We start from the raw sequence: 18651 nt of genomic DNA on the forward strand, positions 1-18651 counted from the left end.
CTAGAGGTGGTTCCCAACCTGTGGGTTGTGGTCGCAACCTTTATCAGCTATCCTGCATAGCAGATATTTAAAATTACAATTACAATTATGAATGGCAATGAAATAATTTTATGGTGGGGGGGTGTCTCCACAATATGAGGAACTGTATTAAAGGGTCGCTAGGAGGCTTGAGCACTGCTGGGATCGATTGATCAGGAACTGAAGCCCTGGGTCAGTTCTTTAACTAGTCTTTGTTTCTTTGATCAACTCATCTTTGCTTCCCCGCCCTGCAAAATGGCCAATAGTAGCCGCTGAACAGCGTGTTCACAAAGACTCCTCCATTCCACAGCAAGGACGGCATGTCTGTGATCCCGAAGGTGAAGTTCAGTCTTCGACAGACAAAACATGGTCCCTGCTCACTGAGCTGCCAGGAGCCTTCAGAGAAGCACCTTTTGAGCCATTAAATACAGCGGGGCAGATATTGATCCATTCTAACCCATCTACAGTAGCCTGGATACTTCCCCACCCCGTGCCCCGTGTTAACTGCCATCTTAGTCTCACCTTGGCTGCTTCTGCTCCATCTGTCTGCTCTCCTGAGAACTCCCCATGATGGCCTCCTCAAGGCTCCTTGACCCTCTCCTCCTCTCTTTCTTACCTGGGACCCCCTGCCAGAGATCAGAAGTCCAGCCCTAACTCCCCTGCCTAGCTACTGGCTGTTCAGCTCTTTACTGACCAATCAGAGATGACAGAGAATGATTTTTGCACAACATTGAAAGGAGATTCTTCATAGGAATGACAATGCCAGTGCAACCAGATCCCTGAGCACATAAATCAGCATCTGAACACACAGTGCACAAACCCATCCCCCAACACCGAAGCTCCCTCGGATTTCTTTCTTTCTTTCTTTTCTTTTTTTAAGATGTATTTACTCATTACATATGCAGTGCTCTGCCTACTTGTACCCCTGCAGCCCAGAAGAGGGCATCAGATCACATTACAGATGGTTGAGAGCCACCATGCATGGTTGCTGGGAACTGAACTCAGGACCTCTGGAAAAACAGACAGTGCTCCTAACCTCTGAGCCATCTCTCCAGCCCTCAGCTAGCTTTCTTAGACAATCCAGGACCACCTGCCCAGGCCTGGCACCACCCACAGTGGTCAAGAAAATACCCCACACAGACATGCCCAATGACCAGTCTGATGAAGGTAATTTCTGAATTGGTGTTTCCTTTGCCAAGGTGACTCTAGTTTGTGTCTAAAACGGTTGATGACTTATCTGATTGTTGTTTTGAGTTTTCTTTTAGTAAAACCATTATCTGTATAGGATGCAATAATGTAGCATCTGGAGAAACCCTGGGTTAGACCAGAGCAGATGCCTGAGCTTCATTTCTAGTCATGTCATCATGAAGTCAAGACGTGCCATGATTCACTCTTGCTCTACATAAAATCCTTGGCCCTTTCACTTCCAGTCAAATGTTAGTAACTTTGTATTGCTATGACAAGATACCTGAGTTAAACAACTGGGGGCTGGGGGTAGGGGAGTTTATTTTGGCTCACAGTTTCAGAGAGTTCAGTCCATGCTTGGCTTCATTGCTTTCAGATCTATGACAAGATTGGGACACTGGGTGTAAGGGCATGGTACAGGAAACTTGCTCACTTTGTGGCAGCCAGGGAGGGAGGAAGATAAAGAAGGAAGGAGGAACTGTGCAGGCAGCATCTGAGAATAAAATATATCCTTTAATGTCACACTCAAAGTGGCCTATTTCCTCCAACTAATCCAACTTCCATTATGATCTCATCAATGGACTAAACCATTGATAGGTTAACACCCTCATGATCCAAGCACCTCCCAGCAACCTCACCAGTTGGGGATCAGGACTTCAGTAAACCATGAGTTTTGGGAGGAAGACACTTTATATCCAAATCCTAACACTGTTGCGTGACACTATTCCTGGGGGCACATGAACAGAAGTCCACTCACCTCACCTAGGGACCCGACCAAGGGCAGACCAAAGTAAAGGTAGATACCACCAGAGTCCAACTTGATAAACTGGTGAATGTTATTGGGTTACAGGAATATGGTGAGGAGTTAGTTACTTACAGGAGTAGAAATGACTCAAACACAGCTCCATCGCCAAAAGCTCATGCCAGCATGGATGACAGCTCATAAAAGCTGCAAACCTGGATCTCACTAAACAATTTGTAGGCAGTGTAACAGCTTAGAAAAATGTCTCTTTTGAGAAACAGGTGGTTTTGAAGCTCTTCCATGCAGCTCCTCTGGTCTCTGCCTCTTCCAGGCAGCTAGAATGGTCTGAGAGCCTTATGGACATCTTATATAGTCTGAGAGTGTCTCGTGGCAGTTCTTCCTGCTTATGTGCGCTTGGAGAGAGAGGCACCTAGCATCTCTTGTCAGTTTAAGGGACTTCCTGAAGACTTTGAGTTGTTTAATTTCCTGTGTATTATTGAGCTTCTGTGCAGGATAGAATATTTTAGAACATCCTGTGTCTTAAAGAGTCTCCTTACAAGATGGGAGGTCCTGTCTTAGAAGAAATGACTATACACAAACATTTGTGACCCTTTTAAAATTTACTTTGCCCTAAGATATGAATATTGGAACATGCTGTTGAGATTTTTATAGTGAGAAACTTTACTCTGGGAGGGGTACATTTTCTTCATGGTCCTAGAAATCACCTCTTTTAGCTTAAAGAGCTGACAATTTTTTTCTTTTTTCTTCTTTTTTTAATATTTTTATTACATTTTTTATTAATTTATTCATATTACATCTCAATTGTTAGCCCTTCCCCTGTTTCCTCCTATTCTTCCCTCCCTCCCACTTCCCCCCTTCTCCCCTCTCTTATGTCTGTGATTGAGGGAGACCTCCTCCCCCTATATATGCTCTTAGAATATCGAGTCTCTTCTTGGTAACTTGCTATCTTTCCTCTGAGTGCCGCCAGGCCTCCCCATCCTGGGGACGTTGTCAGAAAAGGGGCACCAGAATTTGATCAGTTGCAGAGGGCTATGGAACAGTTAGTTATCCAGGGCTCTTTGAGTGGTCCTGGTCCAACAAGACCCTGTACAAACCCAGTAAACCAGATTCAGGCTCCCATCAAATGTACCAATATCTTCTTGCCCTTCCTTAATGCACTAACATTAACACTGATGTGTTAACATGGTGAAGTACAACATGTTTTGCTCTAAGTACGCATTTAACTTCTCTCCGTAAGGGAGATAAAGGCAATTAAGCTCAGCAAAAATCAGAATCTTTGCTTAACTCTCCTTCATGCTGAATTCTCAGTGCCTAGGCGACATGGCGCTTGCAAGCACCACCTCTCCCAACATTAAACGAACGAGTGAAGCGGAGGATATTCTAGGTGGCAGAAACAAGAGGGGCTGAGACAAAGATATGAGAAAATGCGGTCTATGAATACACTTGGAGAACTGGGTGTCTTAGATAGTGAGCATGTGAGGAAAATGGGGGGAAGGCGGTAGGGAGATAGGATCAGACAGCGCTGTCAAGGGTCTCACAGATTTGAGACTGAACTTCAAAGTGGTCGGAGGTCAGTGAGGGAAGTTACTGTTGTATTCAATGGATTTTTTTCACAGCATGGGCAACTTCCTTCCAGACGCCCCCGAAGGCTCCCTGTCAAGAAACAGATAATATCTGGAAAGCATTTCAAGTGCTGTATGCCCAGGCAACTCACTTAGCAGCTAATCTACAAGCTTCTTTGGCCAAGGTTGTCTGGGCCCTGAAGGGACTCAGTGTAGCTACAAAATTGGCTCCAACCATGAGCACTCCACATTCAAACCTGAGTGGCTGGGACACGGCGGCAATTTAAAGTTGTTCTGGCACACAGTCTGAAGGTCAGAAGGAAGTCATAAGCAAAAGGTTCTATGCCTCATTTCTCCTCAGCTAGGGACCTAGGGGTCTGCCTTATTCCCTCACCTCCCTAGAAAACTCCCATTATTCCCTCCTAGCGAGATGTCCTTTCTAATATCTTGTTTGAACCTGGGCATTGCTTCTTCTAGGTGTCACCCGTTTAACCGCAGCTAGGGACCCAGCGGTCAAACATCCTGACAGAGCCGACCAGCTTGTCACAGTGGTTGTCTGGAACTATTTTTATACTTCCTTGGGGACTTGCATGGAATGAGTGACAGAGGGAAAAGATCAAGAGAAAATTCCTCCAGGATTAAGTGTGGGATGCCTGTCCCAAATCCTGGAAGAATATGTCATTTATTTTATTTCCCTTGAATGTCTGTTTTCTTCTCACGTCTCCTCCATTTCTGTTCTTCCTTCCACTTTTCCTTTCTCTCTGTGGTAACACACTTTTCTCTTTTTTCTCTTTTCTTTTTCCTTATTAGATTCTAGTTAGTAATGGCTTTGGGTTTTGTTCCTATGTCACCCGGAAGCACTCTATTAGTCCCATCTCTCCATCCACTTGGCAGACAAGGCTTGTGGAACACAGACTGAATCGTTTGTTCATGCTCAGCATGTAACAACAGGAATTTGAAGTCTGAATGATCCTATTTCTGCATTTTCTTAACTAGTAATTATATGATTTCTTTCTTTCCGTTTCCAGTTTCCCCTTCTCATTTTCATTTCTTACAGATTATTTTCATTTTAACTATGCGTGCGTGTGAATGTAGATGCCCACAGCAGCTGAAGAAAGCATTGGATCTCATGGAGCTGGAGTTGCTGACAGTTCTGAGTGCTGGGTACCAACCTCCAGCCCTCTTCAAGAGCAGGACATGCTCTTAACTGCTGACCATCTCTCCAGTCCTTCATTATCATTTTCCCATCCTCTCAGTTTCTGTCCAACTGTACTGCCATCCTCCCTCTTTCCTCCACTCACCATGTCTAATTGGTACACACCTATGGCTGCCACCAAAGGTGCACAGCACCACATACTATGTCCAGAAGAGATGACACATTATGCAAACTCTTACCTAATCAGACCTTTTCCTTTTGGGAGAATGCTCTACAATTTCCTGTGCTTGGAGGCTAAAGGAGCAGGCCCTTTGCCACTTGAGGGGCAGATGTCTAAGTGCAAACCAGAAGGAAGGGCTCAAAACAACTGGTGTGTGATGTAGCGAGGAGCTGAGCTGAGCTGCTTTTCATTCCAATTTAGGGACAAAAGTGGGAGGAGGCAGAGCCATGGCTGGTCATCACCAAGGCATCAGTCTGTAGTCAGGGAAGCCAGGACCAGGAATTGCAGCTCAAAGAATGTCCTGTTGGGGCTGGAAAGATGACTCCATGGCTAAGAGCGTGTATCACTCTTCCATAAAGACCTGAGTTCAATTCCCAGCCCCCACATCAGGTGATTCAGAACTGCCTATACCCCCGGCTCCAGGGGATCTGATGCCTTTGGCTTCCACAGGTACCCACATACATGTGTCATACACACAGGTACACAGATACACACAGAAACACACACACAGAGACACAGGCACACACACGCAGAGACAGACAGGCACACACACGCAGAGACAGACAGACAGACAGACAGACAGACAGACAGACAGACAGACACACACACACACACACACACACGACTAAAACAAAAAGAATGTTGTACGTGAACCAGAAGTGTCTTGGTTGCAAAACATGAAGATCAAAGTTGTGAAACCTCTATGGTCTCTCTCCACGTTGTCTTATTACCCTAAGCGTACATTGTTTCCTCCCTCGCCTTCTGTCTGCTTGTTTAGGAGTGGTTGGGGGTTTCACCTATAAGGGCAACTGTCATCCATAGAAGAACCCTGGAGGTAGAAAAGGGTTGATTCAGAGACTTCAGCGCGCTGGGTGCCATTTCTGAGATTCTCTGGGCAGCTTCTGACTCACATCCACAGGCAGGACATGGCAAAGACACAGAGTTCTGTGAGGGGGCTGAAAAATTATTTTCTAGAGCATTCCTTCCCCATGTGGCTGTCCCCGTGCCTCAGTGGCCTGCACCCACTTTGGTAGAGGCTGAGAAAATGCCATCTGGCTTTTTTTTTAATGATTTATTATTTATTTTATTTTGTGTGTGAGTTGTTTTGCTTGCATGTATGGCGCCATATAATTGCCTGGTGCCTGGTGCTGACAGAGGTCAAAAGAGAGTCCCAGATCCCTTGAGACTGACAGATGGTTGTGAGGCACCACGTGGGGCCTAGAAACTGAACCTGGGCCCTCTGTAGAAGCAACAAGTGCTCTTAACCACCGAGCCACTGCTCTGCCTCCGTCTGTCTGCGTTGTTCGGCGTGTTAATAGGACACAGGCAAGGAATAAGCAATTGGCTTTCCCTTGGACGGGAACACCAGGCCCCATTCCTTTTTTTGTTCAGCTAGAATCTGTTAAGCACCTACTTTGGGCCGATCTCTGGCTAACAAAATAAAAGATGCTACCTCTTCTTAAAATCTCCCTGCAGGGGAGAAGATAACAAGTGCTGGGTGGGAAATGAGTGTGCTGAGCATCACTAAGGCAGCTAAGGGGGGAGTGGAGGGGCCTAGAGAAAGCACTGACAGGGTAAAATAGGATTCAGTGTTGGGTGCAGGAGTGTGTAAGAAGTAGCTGGGAGGAGAGTGTCTTAGTCACTGTTCTACTGCTGTGAAGAGACACCCTGCAAGGCAATTCTTACAAAGAAAGCATTTAAGTGGGGGCTTGCTTGTAGTTTCAGAGGCCTGATCTACAGGCATCAGGCAGAGGAGAGAAAGAGAGAGAGAGAGAGGCAGAGACACAGAGACAGAGACAGAGACAGAGACAGAAAGAGACAGAGCAAGACTAGGTAGGTCTGGTGTAGGATTTTGAAGCCACAAAGCCTGCTCTCAGTGATATACCTCCTGTGGTAAGGCCACACCTCCTCTAACAAGGCCACACCTCCTCCAACAAGGCCACACCTCCTCCAACAAGGCCACACTCCTCCAACAAGGCCACACCTCCTCCAACAAGGCCACACCTCCTCCAACAAGGCCACACCTCCTCCAACAAGGCCACACCTCCTCCAACAAGGCCACACCTCCTCCAACAAGGGCACACCTCGTCCAACAAGGGCACACCTCCTCCAACAAGGCCACACCTCCTCCAACAAGGCCACACCTCCTCCAACAAGGGCACATTTCCTCCAACAAGGCCACACCTCCTCCAACAAGGCCACACCTCCTCTAACAAGGCCACACCTCCTCCAACAAGACCACACCTCCTCCAACAAGGCCACACTCCTCCAACAAGGCCACACCTCCTCCAACAAGGCCACACCTCCTCCAACAAGGCCACACCTCCTCCAACAAGGCCACACCTCCTCCAACAAGGCCACACCTCCTCCAACAAGGCCACACCTCCTCCAACAAGGCCACACATCCTCCAACAAGGCCACACATCCTCCAACAAGGCCACACATCCTCCAACAAGGCCACACATCCTAATCTTCCCTAAATGGTTCTACTAACTGGGGAGGAGCATTCAAACATATGAGCCTATGGGGTTCATCCTCTTTTAAACCACCACAGAGCATCTGGGAATCTGGTGGAACTTAGCAAATGGAGCCACAGTTAAGGGCTGTACCACAGCGCTGACATGAAAATCAGCATCGCCATATTGCTTGAAGCTTATGGGCACTGAAAGTTGGGGCCTTCGGAGTGATGGCCAATATGTGCTTTTGTTTGCTGTCTTTCCACACAGCTGGTGCATTCCAGATGGTTCTGGCCAGTAGGAATGACCTCTGGAGAAGCCCAGCTTGCTATTCCCACCCTCGCTCTTTATACCTTTCTCCACCTCAGCTTGACTTTGGGAGTCTTTAAAAAATTTATTTTCTGCCTAGCAGCCATTCAAAACTTATGGACCATTTATGGTGTGAATTTCTTTTTTTTTTTTTCTTTTAATTAATTTTTTTTTTACTATGGTGTGAATTCCAGCATGTCACATTCTTCCCCTCATCTAACCCTCCAGGTCCACTGGTATAGCTTTTCCTGGTTCCACTTGAGTCCACTTGGAGGAGATGTGGCCTTGTTGGACGAGGTGTGCCCTTGTTGGAGGAGGTGTGCCCTTGTTGGAGGAGGTGTGGCCTTGTTGGAGGAGGTGTGGCCTTGTTAGAGGAGGTGTGGCCTTACCACAGGAGGTATATCACTGAGAGCAGGCTTTGTGGCTTCAAAATCCTACACCAGACCTACCTAGTCTTGCTCTGTCTCTTTCTGTCTCTGTCTCTGTCTCTCTGTCTCTGCCTCTCTCTCTCTCTCTCTCTCTCTCTCTCTCTCCTCTGCCTGTGGATCAGGCCTCTGAGTGAACAGAAACAGAGCCAGTGCAGTAAGTACTCAGAGGCACACTGCAAACTCCAAGCTTAGTTTCCCAACTCCAGGCATAGTATCTAGACTGCTCTGGCACCAGAATCCTCTGAACTGCTTGCTGCAACTCCAGAGTCCTAGGAGGCCACCCCATCAGATATAAGAAGGGAAAAGAAGTGGTTAATTTAGAAAAGAAGCCACCGATATAGGATTAATTTCCAGGAGTTGGTTTTATTAGGGGAAAGTTTCTCAAAACCGTGGTTGGGCGTTACAAGGAAACAAGTACAGGGCTGGGGAGATTGCTCAACAGGTAAGAGCATCTGCTTCTCTTTTATAGGGCCCAGGTGCAATTCCCAGCACCCATGGAGTGTCTCACAATGATCTGGGACCTTCCTACCAGGGGCTATGATACCAGCTTCTGGCCTCTGCAGGCTTTCCATACACATGGTGCACAGACATGTAGGCAAAACGCCCATACACGAAGGAAGGAAGGAAGGAAGGAAGGAAGGAAGGAAGGAAGGAAGGAAGGGAAAGAACAGGACAATCATATCTACAATGACATAACAAAGTCTGAAAGGGTACAGACCAAATAAGAGCTCTGCTAAGAGGCTTAGTTTAAAGAGAGAAGAGGGGGCCTTTCTGAAGTGCAGAAGGAGGCTCCTGGCCCTCCTAAAGCCGAAGCTAAAGCGAAGGCCTGGAAAGCTCAGACAGCAGTGCTGAAAGGTGTCCACGGACACAAAAAAAAGATCTGCACATCAGCCACCTTCCATCTGTCCAAGACCCTGGGGCTCCAGAGGCCCCAAAACACCCTCAAAAAAGTGCACCTAGGAGAAACAGGCTTGACCACTATACCATCATCAAATCCCCCAAGCCCTGAGTCAGCCATGAAGAAGAGAGAGGACAGCAACAAATTGTGTTCATTGTGGATGTCAAGGCCAACAAGCAGGCTGTGAAGAAACTGACACTGATGTGGCCAAAGTCAATACCCTGATAAGGCCTGATGGAGAGAGGAAGGTGTACGCTCGGCTGCCTCCTGACTGTGATGCTCTGGATGATGCCAGCAAGATTGGGATCATCTAGACTGAGCCCTACTGAGAAATTCTAAGTATACACTTTCTCACCATAAAAAAGCAAACAGGATAGAAAGAAGGACAGACAGACAGACAGACAAACAGACAGGAGAGAGGGGCTGGAGGGCCATCTCAGTGGCTAAGAGCACTTGCTGTTCTTGCAAAGGATCCAGGTTCTGGTCCCAGCATACATGGAAGCTTATGACCACCCATAGCTCCAGCTCCAGATGATCCAGTGGCCTCTTCTTGCCTCCCAGGGCGCCATGAGCACATATGGTGAACATACATACATGCAGGCAAAGCACACATAGGCATAAAACAAGTGTTTGTTTCTTTTTAAAGAAATGGCTGTGAGGTAGCCATTATGGTAGGATGAGAGTGAGGGAGACCCAGAAGAGAAAGCCCTCGGAGGAATCACGAAGCAGGTGGGACCGCTCACATTACATGATTTGGTTCAGAATAATATACATGACAAAGAGTATGGAGGAGCCAGGTACTAGATAAGACCTTTAGTTAGGAGCTGTTTTTAGGCCTAATCACAGGTCTGCTTAAGTCTCTGTCCCAGGGATTTGGGTTGGGGTGGGATCTGGGCCTCTTAGCGAGACTGATATCTCAAAGAGGCAGGATATGGTCTAACACACTTCACCTTCTGGGGATAGGACACGGACACCTAAATGATTTCTACACCCTTCCTGTGGATGTCACGCTTTGACTTGGCTTAGAATGTCCTCTCCAGTTTTTGAATGGGGAGGTACTTTTCAGTACATTTTGGCCTTTTAAAAAAATTGCACTGTCCTCATTTTTAGAAGTTATTTGTTTGGTGTGTGTGTGTGTGTAGGTGCACATGTGTGCCCATGTGTGTTTGTGTGAGTTTATGTACACAGCATACAGCAGCCCAGGAGGCCAGGACAGGACATTGGATTCCCTGGAACTGGAGCTGCAGGATGCATTGAGCTGTTATGTGGGTGCTAGAAACCAAACCTGAGTCCTCTCTCTGCAAGAGCGGCAGGTGTCCTTACCTGCTGGGCCATCTGTCCAGCCCGGGTCCTCATTCACTCTCATTCCCTTCCCTGCAATCCTTCTTTTCCTCCCCACCACTGTTACCTCCCAACCCCCTGTGCTCTTCTTTTGGCTGAGCCCATTTGCAAATCTCTGAAGCAAATTGTTTCTTACGCAGAAGCCATCAGCAACCAGTAGCACCTAAGCTAGGGGCGGGACTTCAGGGCTCTCATCCCCACCCGAGCCTGGACTTGGTCTGGCTTGTGCCTGCAATCACAGCCTCTGTCCTCTCCTGTGCACAGATGTGGGTGAGATCTTCCGTAACTAGAAGGTACTTTTAAAAAACATATATACTTTAAACTATCCACAACGTCTGAGCCAGGGTAACATGCAGCCCAGCTCGCCTCCCACTAACCCCCTGTGAGCCTCCAGGAAGCTTCAACTTCTGATCCCACTGCATCCCTTCTCAAGTGCCGAGATTACAGATGGGCACCACCAGACCCAGAAAAGGTTACACTTTCTTTGTTATTGTTGTTGTTTTCCAGACAGGGTTTCTCTGTGTAGCCTTGGCTGTCCTGGACTCTCTTTGTAGACCAGGCTGGCCTCGAACTCACAGAGATCCTCCTGCCTCTGCCTCCCTTAAAGCAGGGATTACAGGGGCATGCCACCACATCTGGCTCAAAGTTACACTTTCTTAAAGAACATATTGGTTTGGATCAATGACCCAGAGCACCATGGGACCTTCTAAACTTCTCGAAACATCCCTCACAGACATCTTTTTCTCTCTGTTCTTGTTTGCAGAAGGTTCGGCATCGGTCTCCTAAACTTGGCAAGATGGGTGACTGGAGCTTCCTGGGGGATTTCCTGGAGGAGGTCCACAAGCACTCCACAGTCGTAGGCAAGGTGTGGCTCACGGTCCTGTTCATTTTCCGCATGCTGGTCCTGGGCACTGCTGCGGAGTCCTCCTGGGGAGATGAGCAGGCTGACTTCCGGTGCGATACTATTCAGCCTGGTTGCCAGAACGTCTGCTACGACCAAGCCTTCCCCATCTCCCACATTCGCTATTGGGTACTGCAAATCATCTTTGTGTCCACGCCGTCTCTGGTGTACATGGGCCACGCCATGCACACAGTGCGCATGCAGGAAAAGCAGAAGCTGCGGGATGCTGAGAAAGCCAAAGAGGCTCGTGGTGCTGGTGCCTATGAGTACCCGGTGGCCGAGAAGGCTGAGCTGTCCTGCTGGAATGAAGGGAATGGAAAGATTGTCCTCCGGGGCACTCTGCTCAACACCTATGTCTGCACAATTCTGATCCGCACCACCATGGAGGTGGCCTTCATCGTGGGCCAGTACCTCCTCTACGGGATCTTCCTGGACACCCTGCATGTGTGCCGCAGGAGTCCCTGCCCTCACCCAGTCAACTGCTATGTCTCGAGGCCCACAGAAAAGAACGTCTTTATTGTCTTTATGATGGCCGTGGCTGGACTGTCTCTCTTTCTCAGCCTGGCTGAACTCTACCACTTGGGCTGGAAGAAGCTCCGACAGCGCTTTGCCAAGTCGCGGCAGGGTGGGGACAAGCACCAGCTTCTTGGCCCCTCCGCGAGCCTCACTCCTCCTCCTGACTTCAATCAGTGCCTGAAGAACAGCCCCGGCGAGAAATACTTCAGTGACTTCGGTAATATGGGCTCCCGGAAGAATCCAGACACTCTGGCCGCGGAGAAAGGGCCAGGCCAGGAGCAGATTCTTGGAGAGGGCTTCATCCGTATGCAGTATAGCCAGAACCCGGAGGAGCCCAATGGAGCCTCTCCCGGCCGTCTTCCTCAGGGCTACCATAGCGACAAGCGACGCGCTAGCAAGGCCAGCAGCAAAGCGAGGTCAGATGACCTGTCAGTGTGACCCCAGTCAGTCCCAGAAGGGATCTAAGGAGGTTGAGGCAGGAAAGAAGCAGTCTTTTGCGACTGTACCCTCCTCAGCACGGCTGTGCTCCTCCTATCCTGGCTCTGGATGATGTTGCTCATAAACCCTCACAATTACAGTTCCAAAGATGTTCTCAAAGACAGGGCTACTACTCCTCAGGTCCCGTCCCTCCACATCCTATACCAGTACGCACAGTGAAGAAGGTGAAAGGTCATATGATTTAGTGAATAGGGCATGGGCAGGGACAGGAACCATGGCAAAGTCTGGCTTGGGAAGGACAGACATGAGGGTATAACACCAGCAACATACCCCGACCCCTGCCCCAAGCCTTGGCTTCTCTGGTACTATGCCCATCCTTTTTGTTTTGGTTTAGTGTTTTGTTTTGTTTTGTTTTTAAGGACGGGACCAAGGTTGAGAATATTCATAAAATAATTTACATTGTATCCTTCATTTGAATCTGCTGTTTCTATGGGCTATGCCTTGGAGTGCTGGTGAGGTAACCGACTGCCCTTGCCGGCATCTCCCTCCCCCCAGTCTTAAATATCCTTGGACCTTGGCCAGCATCCGCTTTACAAGTGCCTTGGTATGTGCCCTTGGCAAACATCTCATATTGATGATGATGCCGCCTTTCTGTCAGGCTGGACACCTGGCTCATAAGGGTGCCAAGACCTCTAGTACTATTGGAATTGCCTCCGCCTGTCACCCTGCAGTCCTTTACAGCTCAACCTAATGATAAACCCATCCTTGCCTGTCTGCCCACTGTTCTAAAGTCTTCGTTGACAGCAATGTCTGAAGCCACCAATCATCTCAGATCCTGGCCAGTTTACCAGCCACCAAGTTTGTAGAATTTTCCTGGGATGTAATGAAACAAAGAGAGCATTGTACTCCTCAGGTTCTTGGGGTGTGGGGGTGTGGGTGGCAGGGAGTGGAAAACACAATTTTGCTGTGAAGATAAAAAATGACAGAGAAAGAAAGGGGTGGTGTGGTGATAGCAACCGAAGCCCAGATCTCTCTCTGAGCGGCGTCAAGGGGATATGGTAGCAAGGGGGAGCTCCAGTCGGTTTGGGCAAGACCCTTATTCAGTGCAGGGATTCCTATGTTTCCTTGGTACCAGGAGGAAGACTGTAGAAAAGCTCTCTTTTCCTCAGGGTCTAGCCTGGGGTCTCTACTGAGTGGATCCATAATAGGTATTTTCCACTTCTTATGCAGATGAAAGATGCTCAGAATCAGATACCAAGACTTATAAATACATTGCTACATTAAAATTAATCTCTGTGTGTAAATGTGTGTGTGTGTGCATGCTCATCCAGCTGTGTGTATGTATGCATGCTTGTTCGATTGTGTGTGTGTCTGTATGTGTGCATGCTCATCCATCTGTGTGTGTGTGTGCATGCTCATCCACCTGTGTGTGTATATATGTGTGGGCATGCTTGTTCAAGTGTGTGCGTGTGTGTGCGTGTGTGTGTGTGTGTGTGTGTGTGTGTGTGTGTGTGTGTGTGTGTGCACGTGCTTACTGATAATGCTGATAGAATTGGTGAAGGAAAGTCCTGAAGAACCATTAGCAAACTTGTAGAGAAACTTGGGTCTTCCTGCCTCCTTTTCAGTTGGCTGGCAGGAAGGCTGAGCTTACATGTTTATCAGCCTAAGGGACAGGCATGAGAAGTCAGTAGAGGAGGGTGAAGGTTCAAAGGTCAGTCTCTACCCCAGTGACCCACCTTTGGGTTGCTCTGCTGATATTTGGGTGCTTCTGAGGGATAGAAAGAAAGAAATGACGAGGAAGACTGACTGGCTGTTCCAGTCCCCGGCACATTTCATCCACTGCCCACCACTAGCATTAAGATTCTCTGTCCTTCTAGTGGTAGGATGTGTGTTTGTTTTCTGAAACGGGTGCTTTTGAATTAGAAAATCTGAGGCCAGCCTTTGATGGTGAGGCTTTCAGAAGAGAAAAAGGAAACAATGTTGGTGTGGAGTGACTTACTTTAAATAAAATATGTCTCTACATGTTAACTCGGGTTCGTGTCTCCTTCAGGCTGTGGCCTTAAGAGGGTGACAGACTTGACGGGAAGGGAGAACGTCAAGTCAGGCTTACAAGGGTTGAAATCGAAGCTGCTGGTTTACACCTGGCCCTCTGTGAGCTGCTTCGCTTCTGAAGCTTTGTTTCCCACCTGTAAATTGGATCTAGTGACATCTACCCTAACAGGCTGTGAAATGAGAAATGGCTCCGGAAGAAAGAAGCCAATTAGTTAAGGCACAATAGTTTGCAATGAGGTGGCAATTGTTAGTATCTTCAATAGAGAGTGGTCCAGCACCTGAAGGGTTAAGGGATGATTCTAGAACTTCCTCTTTTGAACACGTGGTTTGCAAGCATGGGGACTTGAGCTCAGTCCCCAGCACCTGCATAAAACACAAGGGGTGGCCATTGGCCGGTAAACCCAGCAGTGTGGGGCAGAAACCCGGACCCTGAGGCTTGCTCGACACCAGCCTAGCTCTGGGTCTAGGGAACTGACAGCAATAGGGCAGGACACCTCATATTCTCCTCTGGCCTGTGTATATGCGTGTGTGCCCTGAATACTCACTGTGCGTCACGCTTTCACACATATACCTACCACATAGTCACAAACATACCCAAACATACAGCACTCACATACAACATATACACCACACACACACAATACATACAACACACACATGTATATCACATATAACATACATACTCTCACATGCCATTCATGTACATATACCAAAACACATACACACACACACACACACACACACACACACACACACACACACACACACGCATGCACGTATACACTCACTCACTCACTCATACACATACCAAATATACACATACCCACTCACACCACGCCCCACTCAAACATGTACCACACACTCACTGATACATTTAGCATATTAATTCTAAGAACCATACATCTCCAGAAAGTGATACAAACAAACAAATGTCCATGGGAGAGACCAGACTCAGAGGCCTGGGCCGAGGAGATGATTCGGCTTAGGTAAAGTGCTTGCCTTGCAAGCATGAGGCCCTGAGTTGTAGCCAAGATCCTATATTGTAAAGAAAAATATAAAATGGAGTGTGGGGGCATGTGCTTGTAGTCCATGCACTGAAGAGGTGAAAATAAGCAGATCCTCGGGGCTCACCAGTGAGCCAGCCAGCCTAGCCTACCTGGCAAGCTCCAGGCCAGTGAGCAAGACCACATCTCAAAAAACAAGTTGAGATGACTGCTGAGGTTGTCCTCTCTACAGACATGTGCATGTGCACACACACACACACACACACACACACATACACACACACATACCACAGAGGAGGAAAAGAGAAGAAAAAGGGGACCTCAAAGATAACTTTGTAACATAGTCTTAGCACCCCCACTTCATAGTCATGGAAACTGAAGTACAGGAAAGTTCTCCAACACCAAGGTGGTTTCTCACTAGCCTCTGAATGAGATCACATGTCTTTGAAAATGGTGAAATAATTCATGCTCCAAACAAGAGTCAAAGGCTGTCTTGGCCCTTGCCACTGAAAAGGCTACTATTTGAGAAAGAAAGAAACAAAGGCTAGGGGAAACCAATGGACGCCGTCGTCTGCATTGCCCACAGACCCTGTTTCTCATGGCAGACAAGCTCTTTGCAGAGACTTTGAGGACATATCCTCCTCACGTGTGTATGGAGACTTAGGATTCACTGGTACCTGCCACGTGTTAGGTGAGGGTCCAGCCCAGGAGGGCCTGAGTAGTTCCCATGGAAAAGGATCTATAACACATTTCATGGCGCTACAATCACGGCTCTGCATGGGACGGTTCAGATGATGCTCGGGCCACACGGAAGCTTAGGTGATTTATGTAAAATCTCAACCTTGTGGTTAGCTACTCTACGTTTCTCCTCACCTTCCAGTGGTCCGTCAGCAAGAGCACAAGCCGATTAATAGCAGTAGCACACTCTGAGTCACGGCTCTTCAGATACCGTGCCTCGGCTTCTCCCTTGAGTGTCAGTTAAGAATTTCTACCTGGGCTGGAGCGATGGCTCAGCAGTTGAGTGGTTTCTGCTGAGTTCGATTCCCAGCACGCATTCCAACTGGCTCAGCCATCTGTAACTCCAGTTCCAGGGGAGCTGATGTCCTCTGCTGCTTTTCTTAGGCATACACACACACACACACACACACACACACACACACACACACACACACACACACACACACAGAACCAAATAATTAAAAAATCCAAAAAGTAATAATTCCTAGCACTGGTGTTTTATTCCACTGGCCAGAAAGTGGTCAGTGATTAAATGTTAGCATCACTCCTATGGGTCACGGTGCGCTAAGTCTCAGGGTTCAAAACAAAATAAACAAACAAATAAACAAAACCAGCATACGTGACAGCAGAGATACAAATATACACAGGCTGTAGGCACTATGGAGATTCTCTGAAGAATTGCTTCCAGGGCTTTGCACATGAGAAAAATTGTGAGCCTCAGAGAAGCTGCCAAAATGAGTGTTCTCTTCAGGAGTTTCTGGAAGCCCTGCTGTCAGCCCTCACAGTGGCCCTTGGGAGTAAACAGAAGTTGGAAATGGTAGATAAGTAGAAAGATCAGGGTTGGCGGTCTTTCCTGTGAGTCACTTCATGGTCATCAGACATTGAAAGAAACTAGAAATGTCATTCTTTTAACTGAGGAGTTGGAAAGCTTGCATTAACAGTTGTGTTTGTCTGTTTGTTGGACGCGGGGTCTTGTAGAGTCCAGACTAGCTGCAAACTCTGTGAAGCTGAAGATGAGGATCTACATTTCTGGTCCCCCTGCTTCTGCCTCCACAGTGGACACACAGTTGCTTTAAGCAGGCCTTGTACCAGGCTTTAGGCATACAGCTTTAAAGCAGACGTGGCCAGGGCCTTTTCCAGCTCATGACAAGGGAAGGCCCTGTAATGCAAGTGAACCGAGAGATTACAGAATTTCAGATCATGTTAAATAATGATGAAGGAAACCAACTGGGGCCGACCAAGGCAGACAAGTGTGATGTCCTTTCTGAGTAAATAGTGGAAATCCACAACTAAAAAGCCAGCTGTTGACGAGCCAGGAAGGAAATCTAAATTCTTTCTCGGAAACTCCAAAATACAGTTGCTCCTTATTTCCGTCAGGCCTAACATCTTTGAGTGATGCAGGATTCAAGGGACACCTACAACAAAGCTGTTTGGCCCCAGTTGTTGCAAAGCACACATACCTTTTCCTGGAAAAATCTTAAGGGACTGAAGCAAATGAAGCAACTAAATACTAACATCAAGTCAAACAAACAGGTCCCACTTAAGGCTGCGATCATTATTTCCACCAGCGTCTGCTCTTACCACATCATTGGGTCTTCAAAGCTAGGCTTGATCCCTGGAGTGGGTGTGGGAGGAGAGATGGGGTTACTCCAGGGCAAACCTAGCCATAGGCCCAGAAAGATACCAGTACTGCTCGGATGAAAGGGCATGGGAAAGAACCTACTATGTGTTCCAGAGTAGCCTTGGTGTCAGAGAGGTCAAAGTGTGAGACTTCAGCACATAGTGGGCAGTGGGGATGTGGGCGCATCAGGGAAGCCAGGCTATGGAAGCTGTGCATGGCACCAGGCAGGCAGGCATAGTACCAGGAAGGCAGGCAGGCATGACACCAGGCAGGCAGGCAGGCATGGCACCAGGCAGGCAGGCATAGTACCAGGAAGGCAGGCAGGCATGACACCAGGCAGGCAGGCAGGCATGGCACCAGGCAGGCAGGCAGGCATGGCACCAGGCAGGCAGGCATGGCACCAGGTAGGCATAGCATCAGGCAGGCAGGCAGAGCACCAGGCAGGCTGGCATGTCTGGGACATATCTCAGCAGCCAGGACCACAGCCCAGATCTGGATTTGGAGGTTCATCTCCAGACTCAGTGGGGAAAGATTGGTGTGAGCAAAGCCAAGCTTTCTCCTGAGAACTGGGTCACTCACCAGGGAAACAGCTCAGAGCCTCGGTGCAGCACAAGGTAGGGTTGTTAGCAGAATTACAGTGAGGTGCAGATGAATTGCCTGTGAATGCTGCTGATCCTTCGAACTAAAGGGAGTACCAATAGTGAGAGTTCCAGGCCCCTCAACAAGCCATAGTGGCCAATGAGGAGATAACTTTTATAGTGGCTTCCAATGCTACCCTGAAATCACTTCTTCACCTGGGGAGGTCATAACCTGGCAACAAGGCTCAAGCTCACCTTTAACCTGGCTGAATTTTCCATCACTCTGATTCAAGGACCTCCCGGACATAACACTTGATAACAAGGGTTTCCCCAGGGACAAAGACTCACATTTGAGGCCCCTTGGAAGTGTTTGTTTTCTTGCGGTCTGTATTCAAGCAAGGGCTCTTGGATGCTACCAAGCCACATGGGGACTGAGAACTGGGTAGGAAGTTACGCTACATCTTCCT

The 18651-nt window shown here is 48.1% G+C and overlaps 1 protein-coding gene across 3 annotated transcripts in view; it reads left to right on the forward strand.

Moving 5' to 3' along the window:
• Positions 1 to 14219, forward strand: part of GJA5 (gap junction protein alpha 5) — a 29828-nt gene extending 15609 nt beyond the window's left edge. For 2 of the 3 annotated variants that reach the window (XM_084755874.1, XM_084755873.1), the window contains exon 2: positions 11100 to 14219. In XM_084755874.1, the coding sequence (XP_084612000.1) occupies positions 11133 to 12191 (1059 nt within the window). In that variant the 5' untranslated portion in view covers positions 11100 to 11132 and the 3' untranslated portion in view covers positions 12192 to 14219. Of the gene's footprint in view, positions 1 to 10606; positions 10630 to 11099 lie in introns of those variants that run through there. The other variant, XM_084755875.1, reaches the window with a different exon arrangement.
• Positions 14220 to 18651: the final 4432 nt, after the last annotated feature.

The sequence above is a fragment of the Acomys minous genome, assembly GCF_964271855.1.
Source record: "Acomys minous genome assembly, chromosome: 14".
Lineage (NCBI taxonomy): Eukaryota > Metazoa > Chordata > Mammalia > Rodentia > Muridae > Acomys > Acomys minous.